Here is a 25,594-nt window from a genome sequence, read left to right as displayed (position 1 = left end):
AAAAGAAAGGCCAAAATGAGGAAACGTAAGGGTATGGAAGTGACACTTATAATCCTCCCTGTATGACTGAAAGTCATATATTCCCACTCGGAATGAGAAGAAATAAGCTTAAGTTCAGATTGGTGAGCACAGTTTTCTTCACTTCCATGATCCAGCTTCCTTGACCCACAGTAAGAGCATTCAGCTGAAAGGAACACAATCAGAAAGTGACAGACAACTCACAGTAACACAGAACAGAATGGTGGTGACCAGGGGCTGGCAGTGGGGGAAATGGGGAGATATTGGTCAAAGAGTACAAACTTCCAGTTTTAAGATGAGTAAGTTCTGGGGGTCTACTGTACAGAATGGTGATTATAACTAATAATATTGTATTACATATTAGAAGACTGCTAAGATTGTAATCTTAAATGTTGTCACCACAGAAAACAAATGGTAACTATGAAAATGTTAATTAATACTTTGGTGGTAATCATTTTGCAATATATAAGTATATCAAATCAACATATTATACACCTTAACAATGTTACATGTCAATTATATCTCAATAAAGCTGGAAATTTTTGATTTTTGAAATGATAGACAATCTACAATAATAATTTTACAAACCAACAATCCAGAAATGTGATCTAACAAAATTGTGCTATTTTCTAGTGACAAAAGGCATCCTCATGGATAAATAGTTTGGTACCAAAGGACTTGTGTGATGAAAGACAAAACATTGTGACTGGTTTTTTTCCAGAAAATTTTGGTGCATGGAATATGCAATGCAGACCATAGATCCCTCCCCTCCCTCTAGGGCAGGGAGGGGGGGGCGTATTTTCACCCTCATGTCACTGGGACATTCAAAGGCACAATGCAAAAGTGCAGTCCTCTAACTCCCTACTAGTCATTGCCATTCTCAAGAAAATACGCTGAATCATAAAGATTGTTAAACACCAAGCAAAGTTCTCATAGTCACTCAGGAACATTTTTAGAAGCACCTATCTCCCCCTTGGCAACCATCCCTAAGGGCTGCAAACTCATAAGTGCTGAAGCTGACTCAGTCAGGACTTTAGCTAAAGCTAAAATTAACTACCGGAAGTGCACCTTGAGGCAACTGCATTGCAAAGAAAATTTCAAAGTGCAAATAAATTGGAGTCAGAACTCAAGTATTCAAGTAAATCCTGGATTCTCATCCTATTGCTTCTACTGAATAAATATTAAAGATGCCTAAAAATGAGACATATCTTAATTTAAGAGGTCATAATGCAGTGGAAGATCAAAGTGTATGTTTTGTTTGTTGACTTAAGATCCTAGTATACTATGTACATTCATAATATAAAGTAGAAAATAAAACTTCCTTGAAATAAGCAGGGATGAGGTTCAATCTACACAGAATTTTATGAAGTGAGAAAAGCTGTTGACTCACAGACATTCCTTATCACTTGAGTAGCAAATACAGTGAGGCCTCATCTCTTTTCCCTCAAGCAATTGATGCCTATACACTTTTTGTTTTTCAACTTTCCTGCTTCTTGATCTCTCATATTTGTATATATGTATATGTGTGTGTGCGTGTGTATATACAAACTCATTTACATTCTTCACATATTTAAGTTTTAAATTGTGATAGACTGAAAAAAAAAATGGCCACAAATTCTTTGTAGCTCTTCCCATCAAGAAATGGAGCCTATGGGCTTGCCCTGTGACTTGCTTATGACAATGAGACAGTAGCAAACATAAAAGAAGTATCTTTAAAAAGAGTACGTATTGGGCCCCAGCCAGCATGGCTCAGTGGTTGAGTGTCAAGCTATGAACCAGGAGGTCATGGTTCTATTCCCAGTCAGGGCATATGCCTGGGTTGTGGCCTCGATCCCCAGTGTGGGGCCTACAGGAGGCAACAAATCAATGATTCTCTCTCATCATTGATGTTTCTATCTTTCTCCCTCCCCCTTCCTCTCTGAAATCAATAAAAATATATTTTTTAAAAGTGTGTGTATTGGGTCTTGTCCTTTCTTGCTGTTTTTGGAACCCAGCTTCCATGTGAAGAAGTCCAGACTGGTCTGCTGGGTGATGAGAGATGTGTGGCCCAGTTTCCCCATCACTCCAGCCAACTACCAGGCACGCGAGTGAGGCCATCCAGGACCAGCCAGTACCTAGCTGACTACAAAAGGATAAGTGAATATGCCCAACACCACATGGAGCAGAGAAGAGATAGCCCAGTGAAGCCCTGCCTAAATTATCAACCATAGAATTATAAGCAATAAATGGTCATATCAAGCCACTAAATTTTCAAGTGGATTGTTATAGCAAGAACTAACTGATATATGAAGGTTTAATTACAAGAGACAATGCCTAACCTAAAGGAATAAAGCCAAATATATAAACTTGTAGGCATCAGAGAACTAGAAGGAAATGTATTATTAGGAGATTGTGAATAAAGGAGAATCATACCAAAATCATACAGCCAGGCACTCTACATTCCTTGCTTTCAGTTGGGCTTACCCAAACTAAAATAAACACTTTTACCAATGACTTGGGACCTTTACTCTGATCTATATCATTAGAAACTATCTGGTAGAGAAAAAAAAAATGAAACATGACCCTGGTAATTATCAACGTATCACTAAGACGTCAGTCCAAACAGCTAAGGATCTGCCTAGGCAACCCCTATAAAATAAAATGGGGTTTTAAGTGCAACAGTGTGACACTGTATAAGAAGGCCCTTCATTACACACGAAAGGACATGCTGTTCTACAAAATCAATAAGTGCTTTGAAGTGACAATGTCCTTGAAATAAAAAAGAGGTTGCCTATCAATCCACTCAGATAAACCTAAGAGCTCTGAATCTTCATTAAAACTGAGGCAATTTTGTAAAACCACTCAGTATATGAAGCAACTTTCATCATGTACTTTCAAATTGAAAATTAATGGCTGTGATTTTAGAAATGGAAGAAATGCAGAGCATTGTCCCCAGGTTTTTATACAAAGCTGAATCAATGAAGAACCCAAAGCACATTGAAGGCTAGCAGGTCAGAAAAAAGTAGAACATGCAGACAAATCTCATTATTTGTTGTCTAATTGGGACTCAGGGTGCATGTCACCCCCATTCACAATACAGCTCAGACATCACCTGGAACAGCACATTGTCATAGGGTTTCCATCCCTAGGGTTGTGAGGCCTATTGACACTGAGCTAGTCCTGTGCGAAGGAGTCATGTTGAAAGGGGAGGTCATCAGAGTTATCTCAAGGAAGTGAACTAAAAAGAATTACAAAAGTTACATATGAAGAGGAAAGAATAGTTCAGGGATGTCACCAGTGCCAGGTAAAAAGAAACAGCAACAAAGGAGTCCATCAATACAATGCAATAATCAACATGGGAGGCTTTCAGAGACCCAGGTGGTAATAAAATAAATAATTTTTGAAAAAGGTCAGATTGCTACTAGGCATTGTGGACTCCAGAGTGGAAAGCACCCATCAAGAAAGGCTGCCAACCTGGTCAGTGTTTCTCATTGGTTAGAGCATCTGCCCAGGCTCTGAAGGGTCGTGGGTTCAACTCCCAGTCAAGATTTGAATCCCACCCCAGTCAGGGGCATGCACAGGAGGCAACCAATCAATATGTCTCTCTCGGTCAATGTTTCTCTCTCTCTCTCTCTCTCTCTCTCTCTCTCTCTCTCTCTCTCTCTCTCTCTCTCTCTCTCGTTCTCTGTCTTTCTTCCCTTCACCCAATTCCCTCCCTCTCTTCCACTCTCTCTAAAAATCAATGGGAAAAATATCAGGTGAGGATTAACAAAAAAGACAGAGAGAGAGAGAGAGAGAGAGAGAGAGAGAGAGAGAGAGAGAGAGAGAGACTGCCTAAGGTGATTTGTCATGTGGCTGTGTCTGTATTTCTTATTTGAGTCATAGGAAGAGAAGTTTCTTTAATTGGGTGCATACAGCAGATACCAAGTCAAATGAAACCGTAAGTTTCAGTCACAGGTTGCCCTCAGCATCGATTTTGAAGCAGTTGAATCTGCAATGAAACAAAAGCAGAAGAGGGCCCCCTACTGCCAGGCAGTTCAATTTCCTTGGAAGTCAGCATTGTGCTTCTCTGTGCTGGGAAGTAAGAAACTATGGGTCAAGAGCCACTCTTAGGACCACAACCAAGGCCACTTTTCAAACCTGCCTTTGAGGTGTCCACTTAGACACCCATCTCAGCAACTGTGCTAAGGTAAGGGGAGTCTAGAAGCTTCTTCTTGTGATTGGCTCAAGCATAAGTAAGCATCCAGGATCACACATAACTTGGGGGCCACAACTAGGCTCCTGCTAAGTCTAGCCTATTGGTCAAGAGCTTTATTATCAGGCAGACCTAGGTTATATTGGGGGTTTTATCACCTTCACCTCCTTCAATAGAAATACTATTATCTGGGTTAAGTAAAAGAAAATGTTTGTCAAGGACTTAGCACAGTCTCCATATAGGAAGTTCTCATAGATGGAAGCTACTCAGGGTGAAGCCAGCATGGATAAAGTACATTACCTGGGTCAACAGAGCTAAATCAACGTTTTGATGAATCTCAATTTAATGTGTTCATTCGAGGTGGCTATTCAGACAAGTACCACTTAGAAATCAGGTGAAATGTTTCATTTTTCAGTAAGCTATTCACAACTGGTGAGTCAGGGTCACAATTTGACCCCATTTCCTGTTGAATCTAAGATAACAGAAGCTCCAGATCCCAGCCCAGCTTCATCCTTAACTAGCTCTGAGGTTATGGGTGGAGAAATCCAACAACCTTGCATCCTACTTCACAAGAATTCTAGGGATTTGAGAGCCATCCACTTAAAGAGCTCTGCCCGGCTCCTGGCACTGAAATATTTATCAATCATAAGGGCCAAGGCAGCGAACAATCCTTTAATCCCATAAGAAGTAGGACCTGGACCCACTATTCAAGAATGCCCGCTATGGCCATGAAAATTGATCCCACCTTTCGTCCAACTTCAAACTTGAACCTCACAAGAGAAGAATCAGAGCACATATTTAATAATTTCTCAATGGTCTTCCCCAGGAAAAGGGGAGTATCTGACATTGGCATCATCCTCTTAGAGATTCTGAAGGGCATGATCACATGCATCATCTCACTTGAGCTTTGTTACATTTATCCCCATTTTAAAAAAAGAAAAGAAAAACCAAGGCTAACAGAGGCCAATTGCATGGCTGTTCAGTGATAAAGCTGGGACTTAAATTTCGCTCTTCTTAACTCTAAGCCCTCTTCTTAACTCTAAGCCCAGGCCCCTTTCTATCACACCTGGGGAGAAGGCAAGGCATGCCAAATTTCAGGTCTCAATTCCGGATGTGTGAAAAATGTTAGCCATGGGATCATAATTTTCAACCACAAAACAAAATAAGAGGCAGTAGCTTAGTCACAAAATAGTTTTAAATAAGTTCCCACATGACCTCCATGGCCATGAACTTAATGAGAATGTCCCAAAGTTAGGCACTGCTTCTAGTGCTTCAAACAGAGCCGTCCTCAGAAATGTTCTGGTTAGTGACATCAATGGATAACAGTTGCCATTTCTGACCTTCCTTCCAGCTAAGATGATGTGAAATGATTTGCTCACAGACTATGCTACATCCTGCTGCCAGTAGGTAAATCTCATACCTTTACAACAACTGTTCAGTCAAGAATGTGTTTTGAACTATTTGAATTTTAAGGGGAAGCCAGGAGCAGAGGGAACAGAAATCCCTTCTAATTAAAGGCAAGTTCATTAACACTTTCATACATATGGATTAGCCATTTAAAGCAAGGTTAAATGAGCAGCCTTGTGAAAAGATTTTTAATGTCAGGAATCTCATAAAAATTCCGTATGCTGCACCAGCCAGTGCCCTTAACTCATTACCAGTGTCCTTCGATCCCTCGGATTAATACCTCAGGTCACTAGTCTAAACAAGGTGAATATCATAGGTCCCCCGTGAGTGCCCCCCATAACTAGATTCTAAACATAATGAAGAGGAAGAATGGTCGTGGAAGAGGTTCGGAACACCATCAGGATGTAGCATTTCTACACTTAGGTATCTCAAGTCTTCACTTAAGTATCTCAAGTCTTATCTATAGAGAGGGCAGGCAGAGCAAGGCTGAAGCTGTAATTGGTAAAGGCACAGCTGGCCTTTGATTTATTTATGGGAGAATGAGATGTTTAGTATTTTATTTTTATCTGTACTTTGACAAAATTATGAAATGGTCTTGTTTGTCTCACTTGATTATGGCCTATGAGTGACCATGCCTGATGTCAATGTTCTATGTGAATGTTTACATACTTATGTCCAACAGGAGACACAATGCCAGGCTGTGAGCACATAACCAACAACCCCAAGGCCTACCTGTGAATGTCCAACACGCTCCCAGATATCAGGGGCTGCACTTTTCACAATGTGGAGATTTAAACTTTTTCTTAGGGAAAGTACAGATTATGAAGAGTTATGACAGCTGTGGTTAGGTAGACAGGCTTCTACTTGGGATCCCGATGGTGGGCAGATATATTTTGGAATATAACAAAGGAAAGGCCTGGTAACAAGATTAGGATGTGGGGAAAGGAGACATATTCCATACGAGCTACAACTCTCAAGAAGAATGTGATATGCAGATCAGGCCCCTCCTAGAGCATGTTAAATGCAAGAATTGTCTCCATTCTAGTAAACCTGGCAAAGTTTTCTGGTTAATAAAAGATGACAGTTGTCCACTGTATTTAACCAAGAATCTAAATGCAATTGGCATTCATTAGTGAGCTAGATGTCTTCATATCTTTGCAGCTGTATTTTTTTCTTTATAGCTGTTGAATGGCTATTAAAATCCTGACCATTGAAGTCTTACCTTAGATTCTGTTCCCAGCAGACATTAATCACAGTGCTGATAGCATCAAGTCTACATTAAACAGAAGGCAGCAATGCCAGCTGTGCCTTTAGCCCACACATCCCAGTAATGCAGCCCACATGTAGAGCATATGAAAGAAAAAAAAACAACAGCACTTGAAATCGTGCAGTTTCCTTTTTAAAAAATTTCATTTGGAAAAAAAGTCTAACCTTCCTTTCTTGTATAGTCTGGAAGACCTATAGTGGAGAAGAATACGCATGGATACACAATGGGCAACTTGTCCCAAGTCTAGTCTGTAACAATTCCTGAACATCTAAGGTTATTCATGAAAATAAAAACTGCTACTTATATTTCCATGTAAAATTCCTCTAATGCCTACACTTTAAATTCCTTCACCAGTAACTTAAGGCACATTCTAGAGTGGCAGGGTTAATTTAATTCAAAGAATAAGGTTAGAATAATAACTCAAGTGTATTAGGCAGGGACAAGGACCAGTGAACTCAGGCAAACCATCTCCCTCTTCACCAGAGATTCCTTCTGGTATTGGTCAGCATCCAAATGGCATCTCCAAATGCCACCATTATACCAAGAATCATGAAACACATGGCTGTCACCTACACAGGTGATTTCATGCTGGCGGGTGACTCTACATGGTAGCGCTGCCTCCCATAATGTTTGCAGGGCTCCATGTTCTCACTATTTCCAGCCTTTGAGAGATTTAAATTTGCTATTTTTTTTTAGTACATGTGGCCTGTCACTTAGCAGTATCACTGAAAGATAACATCTCCGTGATTACACAGGGCTGACAATTTATTATGTGATATTAAAATCGCATCTGAAATCCCCAGCCTGATAAGCTAAAAATGAGGTTTGAAAAATAAAGCACCTGGCAGATCTGATTGCAGTCACTCAAATGACATTTTGTTAGCTGGCAACTCATTATCAAGCTGGCACGGTTTCAGCCTGCTGCCTTTCTAGGAATGGGATCCGTGTGCTCTCTATGAAGGTGATCAGGCTGGCCACGCTTCAGCTAGACACCCCATTTCACCTATTCTCTCAAGGGTCTTCTGTTATGCAAACTAGTAGGAAAGCAATTACATGCTCCAAAAGATTAAGACTAGAAATTTCACATTCAGAGAATTGTCATTTTCACCTCCTAAAATGTAAATTCTTATTAGATATTAAGATATCTTTTTTCACATAATGTCACCTAATGATCGGAAGAAGCAACCCCTCAGAAAGTAATTCTGTCTCCCAAGTTCAATGAGAGTCCGGACTCCAAAGCTATGGGAGACAGCCTAATAGATGAAGGTAGCATGAGATGGAATACATGCTTCTTCAGCTTTTCAAGGCCACTTAGAGGCTGGACACTGGCTAGTACCAAGCTAAATGCTCTGAATGGACATGAATGAAGTTTGAGCAAAGAGCAGCAGGACAGAAAAAAGGAACTTAAACAAGAGATACCCCCTCTCCCACCCCATGGCTTGAGGAGAAATCTCCATGGATGGAAATAAAGGGGAATAGCTCATACTACTCCATGCCAGAAAATGTGCTCCATGCTCTCACACAATAGAAGAACATGGTCACAACTTGTGCCAGATCTAATCTGGGACCCCAACCGTAATTGAACTGACCAGCGTCTAAGATGTTATTCATGAAAATGAAAACTGAAGCCCCTAGCTGTCCTGGTAATTTCCTATGGTGACAGCCAATAAATGGGGATCTCAGAGGGAGGTCCCTCTACCCCCCCTCGGCCACTTCTCCTAATATGGAGAGAAAAACCCTAGCAGAATAGTTTCTATTTAGGACCATGTCAGCCTCCTCACCCAAGCTGAAACCTATCTTTATGTATTATTGTTAGAAAACATCTTAATAATATTGAAGCATATTAAATAACATTTTATATTTAAACTAGAAGCCCAGTACATGAAATTCATGCACTGGCAGGGTCCCTAGAAGCTGCCAGCTACTGGCTGGGGCCTCCCTCCCTTCCCTCAGCCAGCCCCGCCCCCTGGTCAAACTCCTAGATGACCTCCTGGTCAGGGGGACAATTTGCATACTACACTTTTATTATATAGGATAACTATAGTTAAAGGTTTAAAAATAAACCAACTAAAATGCAAGGGAAATTTTCCCATGGTTAAGAAAGGAAGTCAGAGGAGAAGGGAAGGAGAAAACGAAACCGCCTTTTGGTCTTGTCGAGAGGGCGCAGGCAAGGCTGAGGGACCCCCTCCAGGGTACAAATGTCATGCATCAGGCCTCTAGTTGTTATATAAAAGTTACTAATAAAACACACTTCCTGCAGACTGGCATGGCTCAGTGGTTGAGCATCGACCTATGAACCAGGAGGTCATAGTTTAATTCCCAGTCAGGGCACATGCCCAGGTTGTTGGCTTGATCCCCAGTGGGGGGTTGTGCAGGAGGCAGCTGATCAATGATTCTCTCTCATCACTGATGTTTCTACCTCTCTTTCCCTCTCTCCCTCTCTGAAATCAATAAAAATATATTTAAATAAATAAGTTAATTCATTAATTTTTTTATAAAACATACTTCCTCTTACCCCCAGGGGGGAGAGACATATACAAAGATAAGAAATATGATGTTTTAAAGATAAGACAAGTGATACTGGGTGATAGCTGGAACTCAAGGGAAGGAAAGTTGATTCAGTCCCAGCAGAAGTTTGCAGGTGACATGGGAGACAGAGGAGCAGGCATCCACGGGAGACTACTGCATGAGCAGAACCAGGAGTCAAGCAAAACCAGGGAATTGGCCACCCGTGCTGGTGGGTCAGGGATGCTTGTGGGGAATCATGCTGGGAGTATTCTAAAGAGCGAGCTAGTGCAAGGATTGAGACCCAGGCAGAAAGGAAGCTGAGGAAAGAAAGTGGGCGGGCACTGTTTCAGACCACACCAGGAGGCGGTGCAAAGACTGACTAGTAACCACTCTGACTCTGATTATCAAAACTCACACAACAAAAAAGCAGGACAATGCAGAACACATTTGGAAAAGAAGGGATAGAACTTTTGAACATTCACACAGACAGCTGCAGTTGCTATAACATACTGTGCACGGAGTATGAATTTTACTGGAGCATAAAATTCTGAACAGAGATCATTCTGTTTTTTTTTTATGTGCATTAAAACAGAAAAACATATCCCATTAACCTAAGAACCCAGTATTAAAAAATATGCAATATAGCCAAAGCTGTAGAACGACCTTTAATAAAGTGTTTAAAAAGATAATTAAGCTGCTATAAGATTAGGCCTGTTTTTAATTTTCTCTATTTTGCTTACTTGTATTTTTGTATTTTTCTACGATCGTGAACTGCTCATAAAAAAGGGGAAAGGGTATTTTTTAAACCCTGCCAGGAGTAAGTCTACAAAAAAAAAAAAAAACAGTGTGTCATAAATGAGTGGAGGTCAATTACATTGACAAGTCAACACATTCAGCAGGCCAGCATTTGCTCAGATGCAAGAGAGTCGGAAGTCTGAGATTGGGGCGTGAAGGCCCTGCAGTGACGGCCGGTACCCACCTGGATCACAGAGGCACTTGTAGCTGGTGCCCACGCTGCGGCAGGTGCCGTGAGCGCAGGGGCTGAGCGCGCAGAAGTCCACCAGCTGGGCACAGGCGGGGCCCGTGAAGCCAGCGCTGCAGCTGCAGCCAAAGCGCACCCCGTCGGCGTAGCAGGTCCCGTTGTTCTGGCACGGCGATGAGGCGCACGGGTCCACCTTCTCTTCGCAGGCGGAGCCGAAGTACCCTGCCAGGACACGCAGACCCAGAGGATGGGTTAAACAGTTTTAAACTGTATTTACACATAACAACTTGTAAACTGAGCACAACATTCTTTTCCTCGTGGTGAATTGATCAGCCAATTAATCCATTAATAGTCTGCAGGTATAAACAAAGGCAGGTATGGCAGGTTTTTTTTAGTGTGGGTAATTGGGGGTTAAAATATTAAGTCCTGTGCTTCCAGTTTTCTTGCAATATAAAATATGACTGCTCAGATGTATAGACATGCAGGGACATGAACACATTTATATATGCATACATATGTGTGTGTGTCTACATATTACTATGCAGGGATGGGGAACCTTTTTCCTATCAATGACGATTTGGATATTTATAACATCATTTGATTAATATAATTTACTTATTATAAATGTATGTTGAGGACACATGTAACACCTTAAACAATAAAGAAATTTTTTTAAAAATGCATGTTGCTATGAAAACAAGCTCCTAGATTTACTGAATTTCAAGTCCTGCCTGTGGTTGCCTTGGTAGGGCCAGACCAAATGATTTTGCAAGCCTTATGTGGCCCGCGGGCCAGACATTCCCCATCCCTGACTAGAGAGATGTCAAAAATATATTAACAGTGGATACCTTCAGGAAAGTAGAACTGGGGTCAGTGCAGGGCTTTCACCTCTTATTTTATGCACATTGCTGGGGAAAGATATTCCTCACTTTGCTTTAAGAGGTAAAGATATAATCCTGAATTTTAAAAATTAAACCCATGTAAAATAACACACAATAAAAAACCTTTCTCCCATCTTTACTCCTTTGTCCCCCATTCCCTTCTCTAGAAGCAACCACTTTTGGCAGTTCTTGAATATATGTATATATTTTTTTAAGTTGGTTACTGCACTAAATATACTGTGTTATATCCACACACTAGGAAATTATTCAGCAATGGAAAGGAACTAAGTTATGACTCATGACACAACATAAATCAACTTCAAAAAATTATGATTGGTGAAAGAAGCCAGCTACACAACATATAATGCATAACTTCATTTATAAGAAATGCCCAGAAAAAGCAAATCTAAAGATATAGAAAGTAAATCAGTGGTTGCTTGGGGCTGGGGTGAGAAGAAGGGTTGACTTCAAATAGCCATGATGAGTCTGAAATAAATGTTTTAATGTTAGATTGTGGTGATGGTTGCACAACTCCATATATTTATTAAAATGCATTGAACTGTACTCTTAAAATGAATGAAATCTATGATATGTAAATTATACTTCAATAAATGTTCTAAATTGTATTCATTTTAAATGTGTTTAATTGTATAGGTGATTTTTATTTTATTTGTGTGTGTGTGTTTCAGTATTTCTCATTTTTAAAATGTTACATATTTATGTGTGTGAGTCTGTAGGCTTGTGTGTCCATGTAGGTGTTTAACAATGCTTTAGGTAAAATCTATTTTTCTTTTAATATTTTAAGAGAAGTTTGAAAATTAAATGAGGATTATTCAATTTTAGAAACAAGAGGTAAATAATTTTACTCATATACAGTTTTTATTACAATATTCTATTTCATGGTTTTTATCTCCTTTAAATTTATATTTACCCATCTGCACGCAGAACTAGAAATGCTGGTAGTTTCTGTTGCTATTGTTAAGGACATGGGCAATATACAAAACAAAAGTTGTTCCCAGACTTAATCATCTGAAGCCTCATCCAAAAATTGGCATAATCAACATGGTATTCTTCTGTCCAAAATAGAAAATTCAAAAATTATCTAATGCTATCCAACGTTTTATAACATTTTGGGTAGTTTTTAATTTTAGAAATAATCCTAAGAATGTATCACACAATCAGTTTTAATAACACTTGAATTCTCCCAAGAGTCTCCTTGCAGCCTAGAGTGGAATACAGTTCTATCCTTCATGAAATGTTTTCCATTTCATTCTGACTGCAAAGGAGACACTTAAACACGCCGTTATTACCATAGGACAAATTGAGCAACCAAGGCAAGTCCTGACCCTTATAATCTACTACTGCTCTGCCCCAGAAACAAGGCTGAAATTACTTTCTTCATAAAGTTGATGTGGATTCTAAAAAGATATACATCAAAATTCTTAGAACAGCTCCTAGTCCAATGCTGAATGACTGAATAAAAATGGTAATAAGAATAGAAACAGTTGACATCCTCTGGGGGCTCCAAATGGGTTCAACCACATTCATAAACACATTCAAACTCCAAAACACAAAGAGCCCAATATAGGAGAACAAATGGAATACTGCTTTGTGGAATCTATAATAATAAAAGCGTAAAATGCAAATCAACTGAACGGCCAAATAGCATAACTGTCTGGATGACCACACTAGACACGCACTGGTGCCAGGCCAGCCAAGGCAGGTGCGATGTGATTGGTCGGGGGCCCCACCATCACCCCATGATTACCCTGCAGAGGGAGGCCCAGGCCACCGGCCGGTGGGGCAATCGAGGCGGGGTGGGGGCTCTGCGATCAATCACCCCAAAGAAGGAGGCCCAGGCTACCGAGCCAACAGCGCTACAGTGGGTGGGCAGGGCCTCCCTCTGCAGGGCGATCCATCGTGGGGCTCCCGTTCTGTGAGAGGGTGCAAGCTGGGCTGAGGGAACCCCCTCCAAGTGCACAAATTTTGTGCACCGGGCCTCTAGTATTGTAATAGAAGTAAAAAAAATAACAATAGCAGTGTTTCTAAAATGACTAAAAAATTGATAAATTAGCCATAGTGGAGAAATAATATGTAGTCCTAATTGGAAGCTAACATATTTGAATTAATAATCTCACTTGAAGGTAGAAAATAAAAAACTATTTGATACGTTAACCAAAAAATGCATTGAGAATAACGAAGATAGTGGTATTTCTTGTTTGGAATAGTTTATTTCAAGTCATACAAACCTCATATGATGGACATCAGGAAATATTAAAATGAAAATACCAGAGCTCCAGAGAGAAACTCAAACACATGGGAGAAATACCAACAGTGGAGAGCTTTAAAAACAACTCACTGTAATAAGGGGACGTTTAGAAAAGGATGAAATAGTAAAGGATTAAAATGGAGAATAAACAAAACAGAACTACAAAGGAAATCTCTAAGGAATGCAGGGAAAATGCAAAAAAACCAACAACTATAATTTACTTAGTTGACTGTTACTTCAAGTTTTGTATTTGAACCAGTATTTATATACGCCGGCTGACCATTTATTCTGTAAATAAAAAAGAAATCAGCACCCCTGAGATATACACATTATGGAAATCACATATTTAAGACCCAAAGAAAGCACTTCTGGAAGACTTTAAATTACAAAACAATGGAAGTTACTCTATGGAGAAAGCTATCTAGATGCCAGAAGTTTCTGCAAGATTGGTAAGGGGGAATATGGAATAAAGTAATACTGGCATTTTTGCTGACCCTGTAAAGATCATTTATATAGAAGAAATGATATGTATGGGCACTTAAAACCGAACTCGTGATTTCACTGTCTTAGCAAATGGTTCCAGTCAGACATTTAGAAACTCTACCTGATTGCTTCTTGTCCCTTAACCCCCATAGCTAACCAGTCAGTGGACAGTAACAGGGTCTATTTCCAAAACACTTTGTGAATCCGGATGTTTTATATCATCTCACCGCCACTGTTCTAGTCAATCTAGTCAATTATCTTTCCCCTCGTCTATTGTAAGTTTCCTCTGGTGAGCATCCCTGTTCTATTTTACCCCTATAACCAATTTCCCAAACAGCAATGAAAAGATTTTCTTAGAATGCAAATACCATCATCACTTCTCCCTTCCATGAGCAACAAGTCCTACAGGCCTTAACTCAGCTGACCACTCTGAGCCCTCTCTTTCCAGGAGCTGGCCACGCTGCCTTCCATTCAGTCCCTAGAAATGACAAGCCATCTCCCACCTGGAGCCTTGAAACATTCCAGTGCCTGGAAGTTCCTGCTCCAACCTGCTCACACAGAGGGCTCCTTTTAATTCTCAGCTTCAGTGCTGGACAGACAGGCTTTCCCTGATCGCCCCATTCCAGGTATATATCTCTTGCTTGTTCTGTATCACAGCACTCTGCTCGCCACCTTCACAGCACTTTCCTGACTTTGTGAGATGTAGTTGTATATTGGTTTACCAGAAAATAACCATTCCTCATCCCCAACAAGATCCGAGGCCTCCTAGAGGAGGAGTCACATGGGTTCCTCTCACCCTAGAAGCTCAGCACCCAGCAGAGTGGCCACGCAGTAAAAATTTGTGGAATAATTGAGCAGATGGAAAAATGGACGAGTGACAGAGGACATTTTCTAATAGATTTATTCCACAATAAAGAAAGTAGATTGAGAAGTATGGGCTAGGTTTGGGGAGTTACAATAAAGGAGTATGAAAAGGGTGAATATGAGACACTATCTGCTCTGATTACAGATAATATAAACAATCAGTGAATCAAGACAGCAGTAGAAAATTTGGTGCCTTGATGAGTTGCAAAGGGAAACAAAAAGAAGGTCTGTAGAATTTTGACTCTCAACGAATTTAGTCTTTAACAGTGAAGACCAGAAGGACATATCTGTGATGACGCGAGAACAATGTGAGGCCATTTTTTTCTTTCTGGGAACACGGAATGATTCCAGCATGAAGTGAGGTTGGAGGGAGGGACAGGCCCGGCTGTCAGCATGGGATCCGTGTGTGTGGCACAGGCTCTGTGCGCAGCAGTGATTGAAAAGAAGGAAGGATTGTTAGGGGTGCGCAGGCCAGGAAAACCTCACGGAGAGCTGGGGTTTGCACTGGGCCTCAAAGAAAGCCCTGGATTTGGTTGGGCAGACAAGGATGAGAAATGATATTGGGATCAGAGAAGAGGTTTTGGCTGATGTTTATGGAAAACGTAATTGGGACCACATTTGTTCTAGTTCTAAGAAAGCGGACAGCTATGCATGATAAAGAGGAGAAGGGGGAATATCCAGGAAAAGCAATTACAAAACCATCAGATGTAAAAGACCCAAGACAATCACATTTAAAACGTGACTTTTAATTTTTAAGAAAATCCATGTGAGAGAGTAAAAACCATTTTAAGGACTTCTTAGCAGAACAAAAGGATGAATTTAGATCTAAGACAGGAAAATGAAAAATAACTAGGAACAAGAGGAATATTAAGTTAACTTCTCCCCAGTTTTGACTAAATATATAAAAGTCAGAAGAGCTGAAACTTAAAGTAGATGAATTATATGAACAAAAATAATTGGTTATTAACAGTGGAAATTTAGAGGTTTAGTGAAAAAGTTCTGCTATTTCCTTTGGGCATTCATTTATCTAACATACTTATACATAACCTATAGTCATTGAGGCCAGGCACTGCTTCAAGACCTTGCATGTTATTGAGGAAATAATTTGTAAAATCATCGACCAACCTGTTCCACAGTTACCCATATTGCTACAAATCAACCCTCTTCCCTTCTCACCTCAATTACACTAGTAAACACCTGATTTCCTACTTCCAGTCTCAACCTCCTTTAATTCACTCTCCACACTGCTTGCAATTAGGGATAGCAGAATAACAAATATAGATGATATCCAGTAGCCTCAGAATGAAATGCAGACTTAGTATGGATTATAAGACTGTTCATGATGGGGCCTCTGAGAAGTCATCTCATTTATGTTCACTTTCCACACTCCCCTTGGCCTTACTGAAATATTGACTCTCCCCCAAATCATAAACTCTCCACATCTCCTTGCATTTTTAATCCATCTTTCTTTCTACTTAGAATATTCTATGTGGATTATGAATCTTTGTAACTGAGTAGATCAACATGAATCTGGAGTGCTTGCCTCTCTAACTTCCGACTATCATGTGCCAGTCCTAAACTGGGCATCAGAATGGTTCCCAAAGGGAAGAACTCAAGGTGAGGGGTAGGACCCAGGCATTCACTAAGAGTGAGCGCTGCTGGCCCCTGCTGCTAATGGGAGAAGGAGGCAAACAAAATTCCTTCCAGTGTTTTTTATTTAAATACTCTCAGAGAAACTGTGTTATGGGAAAAGAAAAGGGGGAAGAAACAAAAAAGAAATAAGGACTCAGCAACGCCACTGACATGAGTTGAACAAAAGGATTTACGTAGCTAATTAATCACCATGTACCAAACATAGAAATAAAATTTTACACACACTTAATAAGTCTTCATATCCTATTTTGTTTCCAAAAGGTGAAACCACATAGCACAGGGAACTCCAAGGATCTCAGCTGCTAAAATTCCTAAATGAAGTGGTGATTTAGGGATGAAGCCAAATTTTAAAAGAATAAGAACAGTATTTCATTCAGGCATGGTAATTTTATGAGGACATGTTGCATGTTTCTTACGTAAATACATGCCGTTTTATATGGTCCTAAGAGAGGGCTTTTACCAAACTCATACATATCAGGATCCTGGAGGAAAACAAACAAATCCTAGAACTGGATAACTCATAAATCCTTATTGGATAGCATACCCACTTCCCAAGCAATACACATTAATCTCAGAGATAATTTTTATGACACGTGTGACTATTGCCTGTAAATCCCTTTAAGATGGGAAGCAACGCCACTGACATGAGTTGAACAAAAGGATTTACGTAGCTAAATTACTCAAGGCTATAAAATGTAGAAAAACAAAAAACAGTTTGGATAAAACTTTGGAGCATGTAGCAATGGGATTCAACCTTCAGGGCCTTTGGCTCAACATTAAGTTTCAGACCCAGGCCTTCCTTGGAGTTGCTTAGAGGTTTTAAAACTTTTCTCTAATTTAAACATTACTTGAATAAACAAAATGGATTTATTATCTCAGCAAGGGGATCTCAAGCAGATATATCTAAATTGAAGACTTTTAGGAATGGGGTTCCTTAAAGGTAATAGTCAAACCTCATCATTTTATAAGGAAACAATGTCTGGAAGAGATAAAAATTATATGACTCACCCAAGGTGATATGATTAATTCTCCATAATCATCATTATCATCATCATCAACATCATCAACGTCGTCGTCATCATCATCATCATCACTAATATTTACTCAGCACTTACTATTTGCCAAGCACAGGACTAAGTCCTGTTCTTCACACCTACTTACAAAGGGTGTACCAGTATCACCCCCATTTTCTAAATGAGGAAAAGGAGCCTCAGAGAAGCAAAGAGCTGTAAAGGTACATCCAGATATCAAACCCATAGTGTGACCCTAAAGACACATTTGGAACCACTCCACTCCCCTGCTGCGTCATCAGAACCAGAATCAGGTCTAGTGGCCCCCAGGCCAGAGAAAGACACCAGCTCTCACTTTGGCAATGGAGTTTCCAAGTTATAAGATCTGCAATATCTGACAGTAAATCCAATGAGGCATTCTAACAGTTACAGGTCTGAAAGAAAGGAGTCCCTAACTGCATGCAATACATGTCTTCATGGCTGCTGTACAAGAGCAGTTACTATAAATGATATGTGTCTATAATCCTCTCAGGAGGTTAGCACTATAAAACGTCTTTACACTCATGCTTTAAAACAGCAGTCGTCAACCTTTCGGACCTCACGGACCACCAGTGGTCCGCAGACCACCGGTTGGCGACCGCTGCTTTAAAACACATTGGAGAAATGTCACAGGAAGCTTCACATTCTCACTTTGGTCTTCTATTACCACATGCCTTCTATGGCAGGTAGATTTCAGGAGGGTTATTAGATTACATGAGAGGTGCCCTGTGTGATGAGAATGGTCACAGATGCAGAACTGACAATGTTTTCATCTCTATTGATTTATTTTTATTCCTCATTAATTTATGTGATATTCTACTTCTTCAAGTCACCAGGTCTAGGGAGGGAGGATAAAATTGGGATTCTGAAGCAAAGATGATGGCTAGAAGTAATATTCAGATTTTATTTATATACAGATTTAAACATATTCATGTATGCAAATACAATAGGCAGTAATGATAAGTATAAACAATTAGATATCTGCAAAATTAAAATGTACTTAATTCTCTAAAATATATGAGCTTCTCTCCTTCTCAAATCCTATCCTTCAACATCTCTTTCCTACACTTCTACAACAGCCCCAAACTTTTCTCCTTATTCCCACTCTTGTTTCCCTACAATCTTTACTGCTCCAGGATGAAATTTTCAAATTCCCGTTAAAACACATCAATGGTTTGGCAGTGATAATTATTAGAAAAACAATCATGATAAAGCAGCTAATATTTATTGAGCTACTTTCTGGTAGCAAGCAGAGCAATAATAACAAAGCATTCTGGAGTTTTAAAGTTCTCACACAAAAATCCCTTGTGATCCCAGAATGGCCCTGTGAAGGAAGCGGTATCATCACCTCCCACATCTATATATATAAAAGCCTAATGTGCAAAGTGTCCCCTTGGGAGTTTGATCGCTCACTATGACATGTACTGACCACCAGGGGGTGGCATGGAATGAAGGGAGGCCCTGGTTGGCAGCCGGCAGCCGCTAGGGACCCTACCCGTGCACAAATTTCCTGCACTGGGCCTCTAGTCTACTAATAAAAGAAAAACTGGGTCGGAGAGGGCATTAATGATTTTCCAGCAGTCAGTTAGCCGGTGACCCTGAAGCCCACCCTCAGCTATGGCACGGCCTGCAACCAGAGTTGGATGGCCACTGTGGAGCGCAGGGTGAGGCACACTGTGAAGAACTCAGAAGTGATCTACAGGCAAGTGATGATGGGTGCTGCTGCACGGCCACCAGCCCTTTCAGAGTTTCTAAGTTTTCCCATTTGTTTCAGAGACTCCAGGGGAGGGTGAGGAGCGGGGCTCGTCCCACACATTTAACTCCATTGCCGTGGTGACCATAGTCATTACAAGCACATCCAGCTACAAGGGAACACACCAAGGCCGGCTACAACCACCTGGCTCCTGCACCCACTCAGGTGGGCAGGAGCCAGGAGATAGGATTCATCTTTAGCTGATGCTCAGGTCTTCACAGCATTAATGAATATGAGACACTGCCGAAAGGAGATACTGCCAGTCGCAGGTGTGGCTACTGGCAGCCCCGAGCCCTCAGGTTACTGGGCAGTGGCCTTTTATCAACACCTACCCAGTACCACTGCCTTCCTGCTACCTTACAGTCGGGGGCAGCTTAGGGTCATTTCGTGCACAGATATGTTTCCTTCCACAATCACATGCTACATGCACCCTCCACAGAGGATGGCATGCTACTCTGTGTGGCTGTCAATGTCACTTCAGTGGATCAGGAGTTTACATGCTGGTTTTAAGAAGGAAAAACTCTAATACATGCTATTCTTGCCACGTCCAAGATTTAAAGTAATTCCTTCCATAACATTCCTCCAAGCAGAAACAGAAACAAAACTTCCTCTAAGTACAAAATCATTCCTTGAACACCAGCTTGATAGCTGTGATTACCCGCCTGCTTCTTCACGTGAAACTTCACAATGTAAAACTATTTTTACCAATAACAGTAGCACTGAAGAAGCATTTGAGATCTTACTTCTCAGTAGCTGTCATCAGTTTGGTTAAAATAAACTCTTACAAAACAATTTTTTTTAAACTAGCTCTAAAGCCTTGGCTAGTATGGCTCAGCTGGATGGAACATTGTCCGGTGCACCAAAAGGTTGCCGGTTTGATTCCTGGTTGGGGCACATACCCAGGTTGCGGGTTTGATCCCCGGTTGGAGTGCATATCAGAGGCAACTGATCGATGTTTCTCTCTCACATCGATGTTTTTCTCTCTCTCCCCTTCTCCCTTCCCCTCTCTCTAAAATCAATAAAACCAGATATTTAAAATAGCTCTAAAGATGTGGCTTTCCAAATGACTCAAAATTTCTGAGATGTTATAAAGTTGATTTAAAATCAAAAGCAGGTGAACTTTACTCTGAATATTTTTTATGTGAACTGGTATCAAAAACCAATAATTTAACAAAATATGAACCTTAAGTGAAATTCACCATTAGAAAGAAATTCCATTTTATTATAGTTATTCATTTTCAATGTATAAATAAAAATCACAGAAATTCCTAGATTATGTCTATTAGTCAAACATCATTTTCAAGCCATTCTAGCATAGAACTAAAATATATATATAATTTTTAAATAAATGGAACAAAATGGGAAGTTCCCTTGTAGAGTGTTTTTCAAAAGTTTAAAGTACAAAGCTCATCAAGTAAGTTCATGATTTAAAATGGAAAACAAAGGTACTCCTAGGGCAATAATATTTACCTTCTGGACACTGGCAGGTGAATCCACTGAGATTAGAAATGCATGTTGCTCCATTTCTGCATGGGTCTAGGATACAATAATCAATCTTGGATTGGCAAAGCTCTCCGGTATAACCTGAACAGAATAAGAAAGGTATTTTATATAATTTGTTATGCCAAAGCCACCATGAACCATCCTATGAACTGATGGAGTCAACTGGTGCCCACCCAACGAAGGCAGCAGCCCTGAGCGCACCTCTCCCACCAGCAGCCCTGTCCAGGTTTAATTCCTTAGGTGAGTGGTTCTCCACGGGTGATTCTTTCCCTGCAGAACATCTGGCAATGTCTAGAGACATTTATTGTCACAGCGATGGGGGTACTATTGACGTCGAGTGGGCAGAGACCAGGGATGCTGCTAAACATCCTACAATTCACAGGACAGTCATCAGCAACAGAAATATCCAGCCCAAAATGTCCCTAATGCGGGAGTTAAGCATGCTGGTGTAGGTCAATGAGACCTTGATTTTTCTGAACAAAAACACTCATTTTGTCCCAGTGCCTCTCATCTTCCATTAAACACAACCTGGTCCTTTACAAAGCAGGGAAATAGCTACTTCAGAACATTTTTCAGAATCCTTAGGAATATTTACAACCTCTAGAAAGTTAAGGATGATTTTACAATAAATTATTTGAATATGTAACTTTAATTACTGAGGAATTTATAATTGTGATATTCAATGAATAAGTGAAATAATTAGGTCAAAAACAGATGACCATTGGAAGCACTGATGTCTCCTGATAGGGAATTAATGACAAAGGTCTATAGATTCTTTGAAAAACATTCTAGCAAACAAAAAGGATATAAGAAAATTTGTGCCTTGGGATATACAGTAAGAATGTCTTTCGAGGCCCTGGCCGGTTTGGCTCAGTGGATGGAGTGTCGGCCTGCAGACCAAAGGGTCCCGGGGTTCTATTCTGGCCAAGGGCATATGCCAGATTGAGGGCTCAATCCCCAGTAGGGGGCGTGCGGGAGGCAGCTGATTAATGATTCTCTCTCATCATTGATGTTTCTATCTCTCTATCCCTCTTCCTTCCTCTCTGAAATCAATAAAAAAAAAATTTTTTAAAGAATGTCTTTCAAGGACATATGGGATGAATGGAGAAGCTCTAAACTGAGGCTTGGTGCTTTTAGCAACTGACCCTGAGAAATGACATTAGATAAAATCAAGTTTGTACGCTAGTACATATAGCCTGGCAGATGGAAGAAGACCAGATACCATCAAGGAAATGCATTGAGCTATAAACTTATTCAGTGAGCTACTACCAGATTACATCTGCTCTGGTGTAGACTTAGAGTATTTAATTCTATACTAGTGTGTATTTAAGTATAAAAATATAATTTTAAATTTATCAGTGTATGGAGAAGGAAAATAGCTAAGTTCCCTGTGAATGTCAGAATGGCTTTGAAGGAAACTACATTCTGGTGATGTCTTTTGACTGTTTTCAACATAACAAAAACCCATCCCACTCCCACCAGCACCCCCACGTCAATATCTATATTGCCTGTACTCTTCCAATGAAGGAAAACCTGGAGTTTATTGGCAAATTGCAGGGGCATCCTCGAAGTTGGCCAAGGGGGTCCTATTATTAAAAAACAAGGCAATCGATCAGTGGTTTTCCTAAACCTTCTCCTTCCCTGCACAACTGTTTTTGTGTATTATGTTTTCTTCACGATTCTGCTACTGAAATAAAAATAGGCCTCTGCTGTTGCCTTCACTCTGGAGGCAGAATGTAATGGTTTCTTCAGAAGCTTCCAGGGTGAGAATTGTGGTGAGAACTCTTTTTAACATTCCTATCTTTTAACAGCCTGGCCTGGGTGGTGAGGCCGTGATGCTGGGTTTGTCCTGAGAGCCTGAAGCCCCCGGAGAGCCCACCAGCCCCAGCCCTTGCCCTGGGGGGATCTGAGCAGCCAGGGCTGGGGCTCAGCCGCTGCTGCTGAGACGGATGCCTAATATTAGCAACTGAAGTAAGAAATAAATAGCAGGGATCCGAGTGCCATCAACACGGTCAATCTCAGAGGCATCCAATATCAAAGTTGGAAGGCAGGAATTATTTAACAGAAAAAATGAGTAAGATCTGCTGGCAGGGGAAAAAACAAAGGCATCTGAACAAATGGAAGCATGATTTAAAAACCAAAGGCAAAGAACAGAAGAGCTTAGAGGCCCATCTGTGAGAGGAAATGAATAAATTATAAAATGGGACTATGGGCTAGGAAAGCATGAGAGAAAGCTGACAGCACAATTAGGAAAATTAATCTCAAGTTTAGAAAAAAAGTAACACATCCAACAAGTACACAGGCAAAAGGCACAGTGGGAAGGATGGTGGTTGGGGAAATGAAAGGTCCAGGATGATGATGCACCAATCAGCTGAGTGAGCAGGGCAATACCATGGACTTTGCCCTTCATTTCTGTGGGGTGAAACGGGGGTAACAATACCTGCTCCCTCCAGGGTGGTTGTAACCGCTGAATGAGAGCAACTCCAAGGAGCAGGAGCCGCTCCTATCAAGGGCAGCCTTGAGTCCACAGTAGCTTGCACCACGCCTGGCTCAGTATTTTTGAATGAATGAATAATTTATGGATTTTTAACACTGCCATGCAACGTGCCAATATTGTCTGATCTCCACTTTGAACAGGCAGCGGAGAACAGCGGTTCTCGAAATGTGGTCCCCGCCCAGCAGCAGCAGCCTCCCTGGGAACTGGCTACCAATGCAGAGTCACCAGCAGCACCCAGACCTGGAGAATCGGAGACTCTGGGGGTGGGGCCCAACAATTTGAGTTTAAGACACCCTCCGGGTGATTATGACACAAAGTACATGCTAAAGTTTGAGTACATGTGCATGCTAAAGTTTCTGGCCTGGAAAACTAGCAGAAAACAGTTTTTAATAGCAAATATGAATATTAGTCATTTAAGAATTACACATATAATGCAGATAACAAAGGAAAAGGATCAGAGAGTGAAGGTCAAATGAAATATCATGTCAGAAAGCCCTTAGGGACTGCACTGTCCACACATGCTTTTTCTTTGATGAGTAGGAACCTCTAAGGCTCAGTTGCTGTGCCTGCCATTGCATTGTCTGCGGATGTGCTTCCCTATTCTTTAAGAGCAGGTGTTAGTGATTTTTGTCCCCAGCTCCCAGCACAGAGCCAAGGACACCACAGGTACCCATTACATAGTCATTAACGACTGCCTACGCACCGTGCACTGCTATTTTTTTTAGGTAATCTCTTTCATTCTACTTTCCTTAAACCTCGGTAAGAAACTGTGATATTGATATAGGCCAGACAGCTTATGACACCTGCATCTTCTAATCTGGTGGTTATAAAGGGGAAGAGATTTCAAGAAAGTTCTTTTCATTGAGTAGGTCCTGATGACTCGCTGAGAAACTTCAATCAAAGAGGAAGGAAACCTGAAGTTAATTAAGAAATACACCGTGGGACAAACAAGTTAAGGGGTTGACTTAAAAATATTCATCAGTTGAATTCTAAGTCTGTATTATAAACCAAACTACAGAGGAGGCAGTCAGTCATTCTTTCAGAAAGAAGGTTTGTGAGTGAAAATTCGGGGGATGTAAAGGAAGTCTGCAAACAGTTCCTGCCTTCAGAGAGCTTGCCCTCTGGTGAGGAGAGAACCACGTTCACACGAAACGAACACATGGTGTGAGCAAAGCAGGGGAATGGCACCGAGTCAGGCACATTCAGGGACAAGGCTGGGCTGACCAAAGTGTTGGGGGACAGAGGGAAAGGCTGGGCTGGGCGCAGGTCCTGACAGGCCTCAAGGGCATGTGCTGAGGCACTGGGGTTACCACATGTGGCAGCGTCTGTAAAGGTTTCTGAACAGCGTGCGGACGTGAGAAGGTGCATTGCAGATTGGTCATCCCCTGTTCTCATTCACTTCAATTTTAGGGGGAGCTTCACTCTCCCCTCTCTTCTCCCTGGCAACAGGAGCTCTGGTGTAGACTAAATGAGGGAACTCCCGAGGGGCCATCAAAAAACGAGATGTGGGATGGTGGGCAGAGCCTCGGGGAGCGAAGGAAGAGAAGAAAATTCTAATCTTTCTCCTCCTTCAAGAGGCTACAAATAGGTGCCCTTTACAGATCACCTATTCAATGCCATTTGGGCATGTATGTGTGTGTGTGTATAGATGTGCATTTGTGTGTGTTCATGTGTGTATGTGTGTGTTGTATTGCATGTTTGTGTGGGGGTGTGTATGTGCATGTGCTGTGTGCATGTTTGTGTGTGCAGGCATGTATATGTGTGAGTTCTCTTGAACTCTTACAAGGTCAATATCATCATTCTATTTCACAGATAAGTAAACGGTGGCTCAGAGGAGCAAAGTGCAGCTGATGAGTGACTCCAACTGGACTGAAACCAGGACTGCAGACTCCAAACCCCACACTCTTTACTCCTCCCTGTGTCTTTTCTTTCCCTCTCATCAGGCTTGCTTGAAAAACTGTGAGAGCCAGCAAGGCCAGCCCTGAGGCAGGGAGAGGAGGCAGGGAGTGGCCTGGTAGGCCTGGATCTCCAGGTCTGGCAGAGGAGAGAAGGAAGTGCTGAGGTCCCACGTGGACCAGTGTGGCTCACCAGACAGGGAGACCACAGGGCTGAGGCCAGATCTCCGGCTGGAGGAAGGAGCACGGAGCTCAGTGCAGGCAGCCAGCTATGGCCTGACAGTGACAATGACAGCAGCTGACACCTGCTGAGCACACGCTGTGAGCCAGGTACCTCTGTGGGCTCTCCACACCCATCAGTTTATTTAATCTTCACAACAGCCACCAGATT

At 41.2% G+C, this 25,594-nt stretch overlaps 1 protein-coding gene across 1 annotated transcript in view; it reads right to left on the bottom strand.

The window, feature by feature from the left end:
* DNER (delta/notch like EGF repeat containing) overlaps positions 1-25,594 on the bottom strand; it is a 231,884-nt gene that overhangs the window by 47,120 nt on the left and 159,170 nt on the right. Inside the window, exons 7-8 of the mRNA XM_028151173.2 lie at positions 20,779-20,892; positions 10,354-10,578 (exon numbers count right to left, since the gene is read on the bottom strand). Of these exons, the coding sequence (XP_028006974.2) occupies positions 10,354-10,578; positions 20,779-20,892 (339 nt within the window). The remainder of the gene's footprint in view (positions 1-10,353; positions 10,579-20,778; positions 20,893-25,594) is intronic.

Source organism: Eptesicus fuscus, chromosome 11 (assembly GCF_027574615.1).
Source record: "Eptesicus fuscus isolate TK198812 chromosome 11, DD_ASM_mEF_20220401, whole genome shotgun sequence".
NCBI lineage: Eukaryota > Metazoa > Chordata > Mammalia > Chiroptera > Vespertilionidae > Eptesicus > Eptesicus fuscus.
The sequence above is the reverse complement of the archived record's forward strand: the minus strand, read 5'-3'. Positions and strand labels throughout refer to the sequence as shown.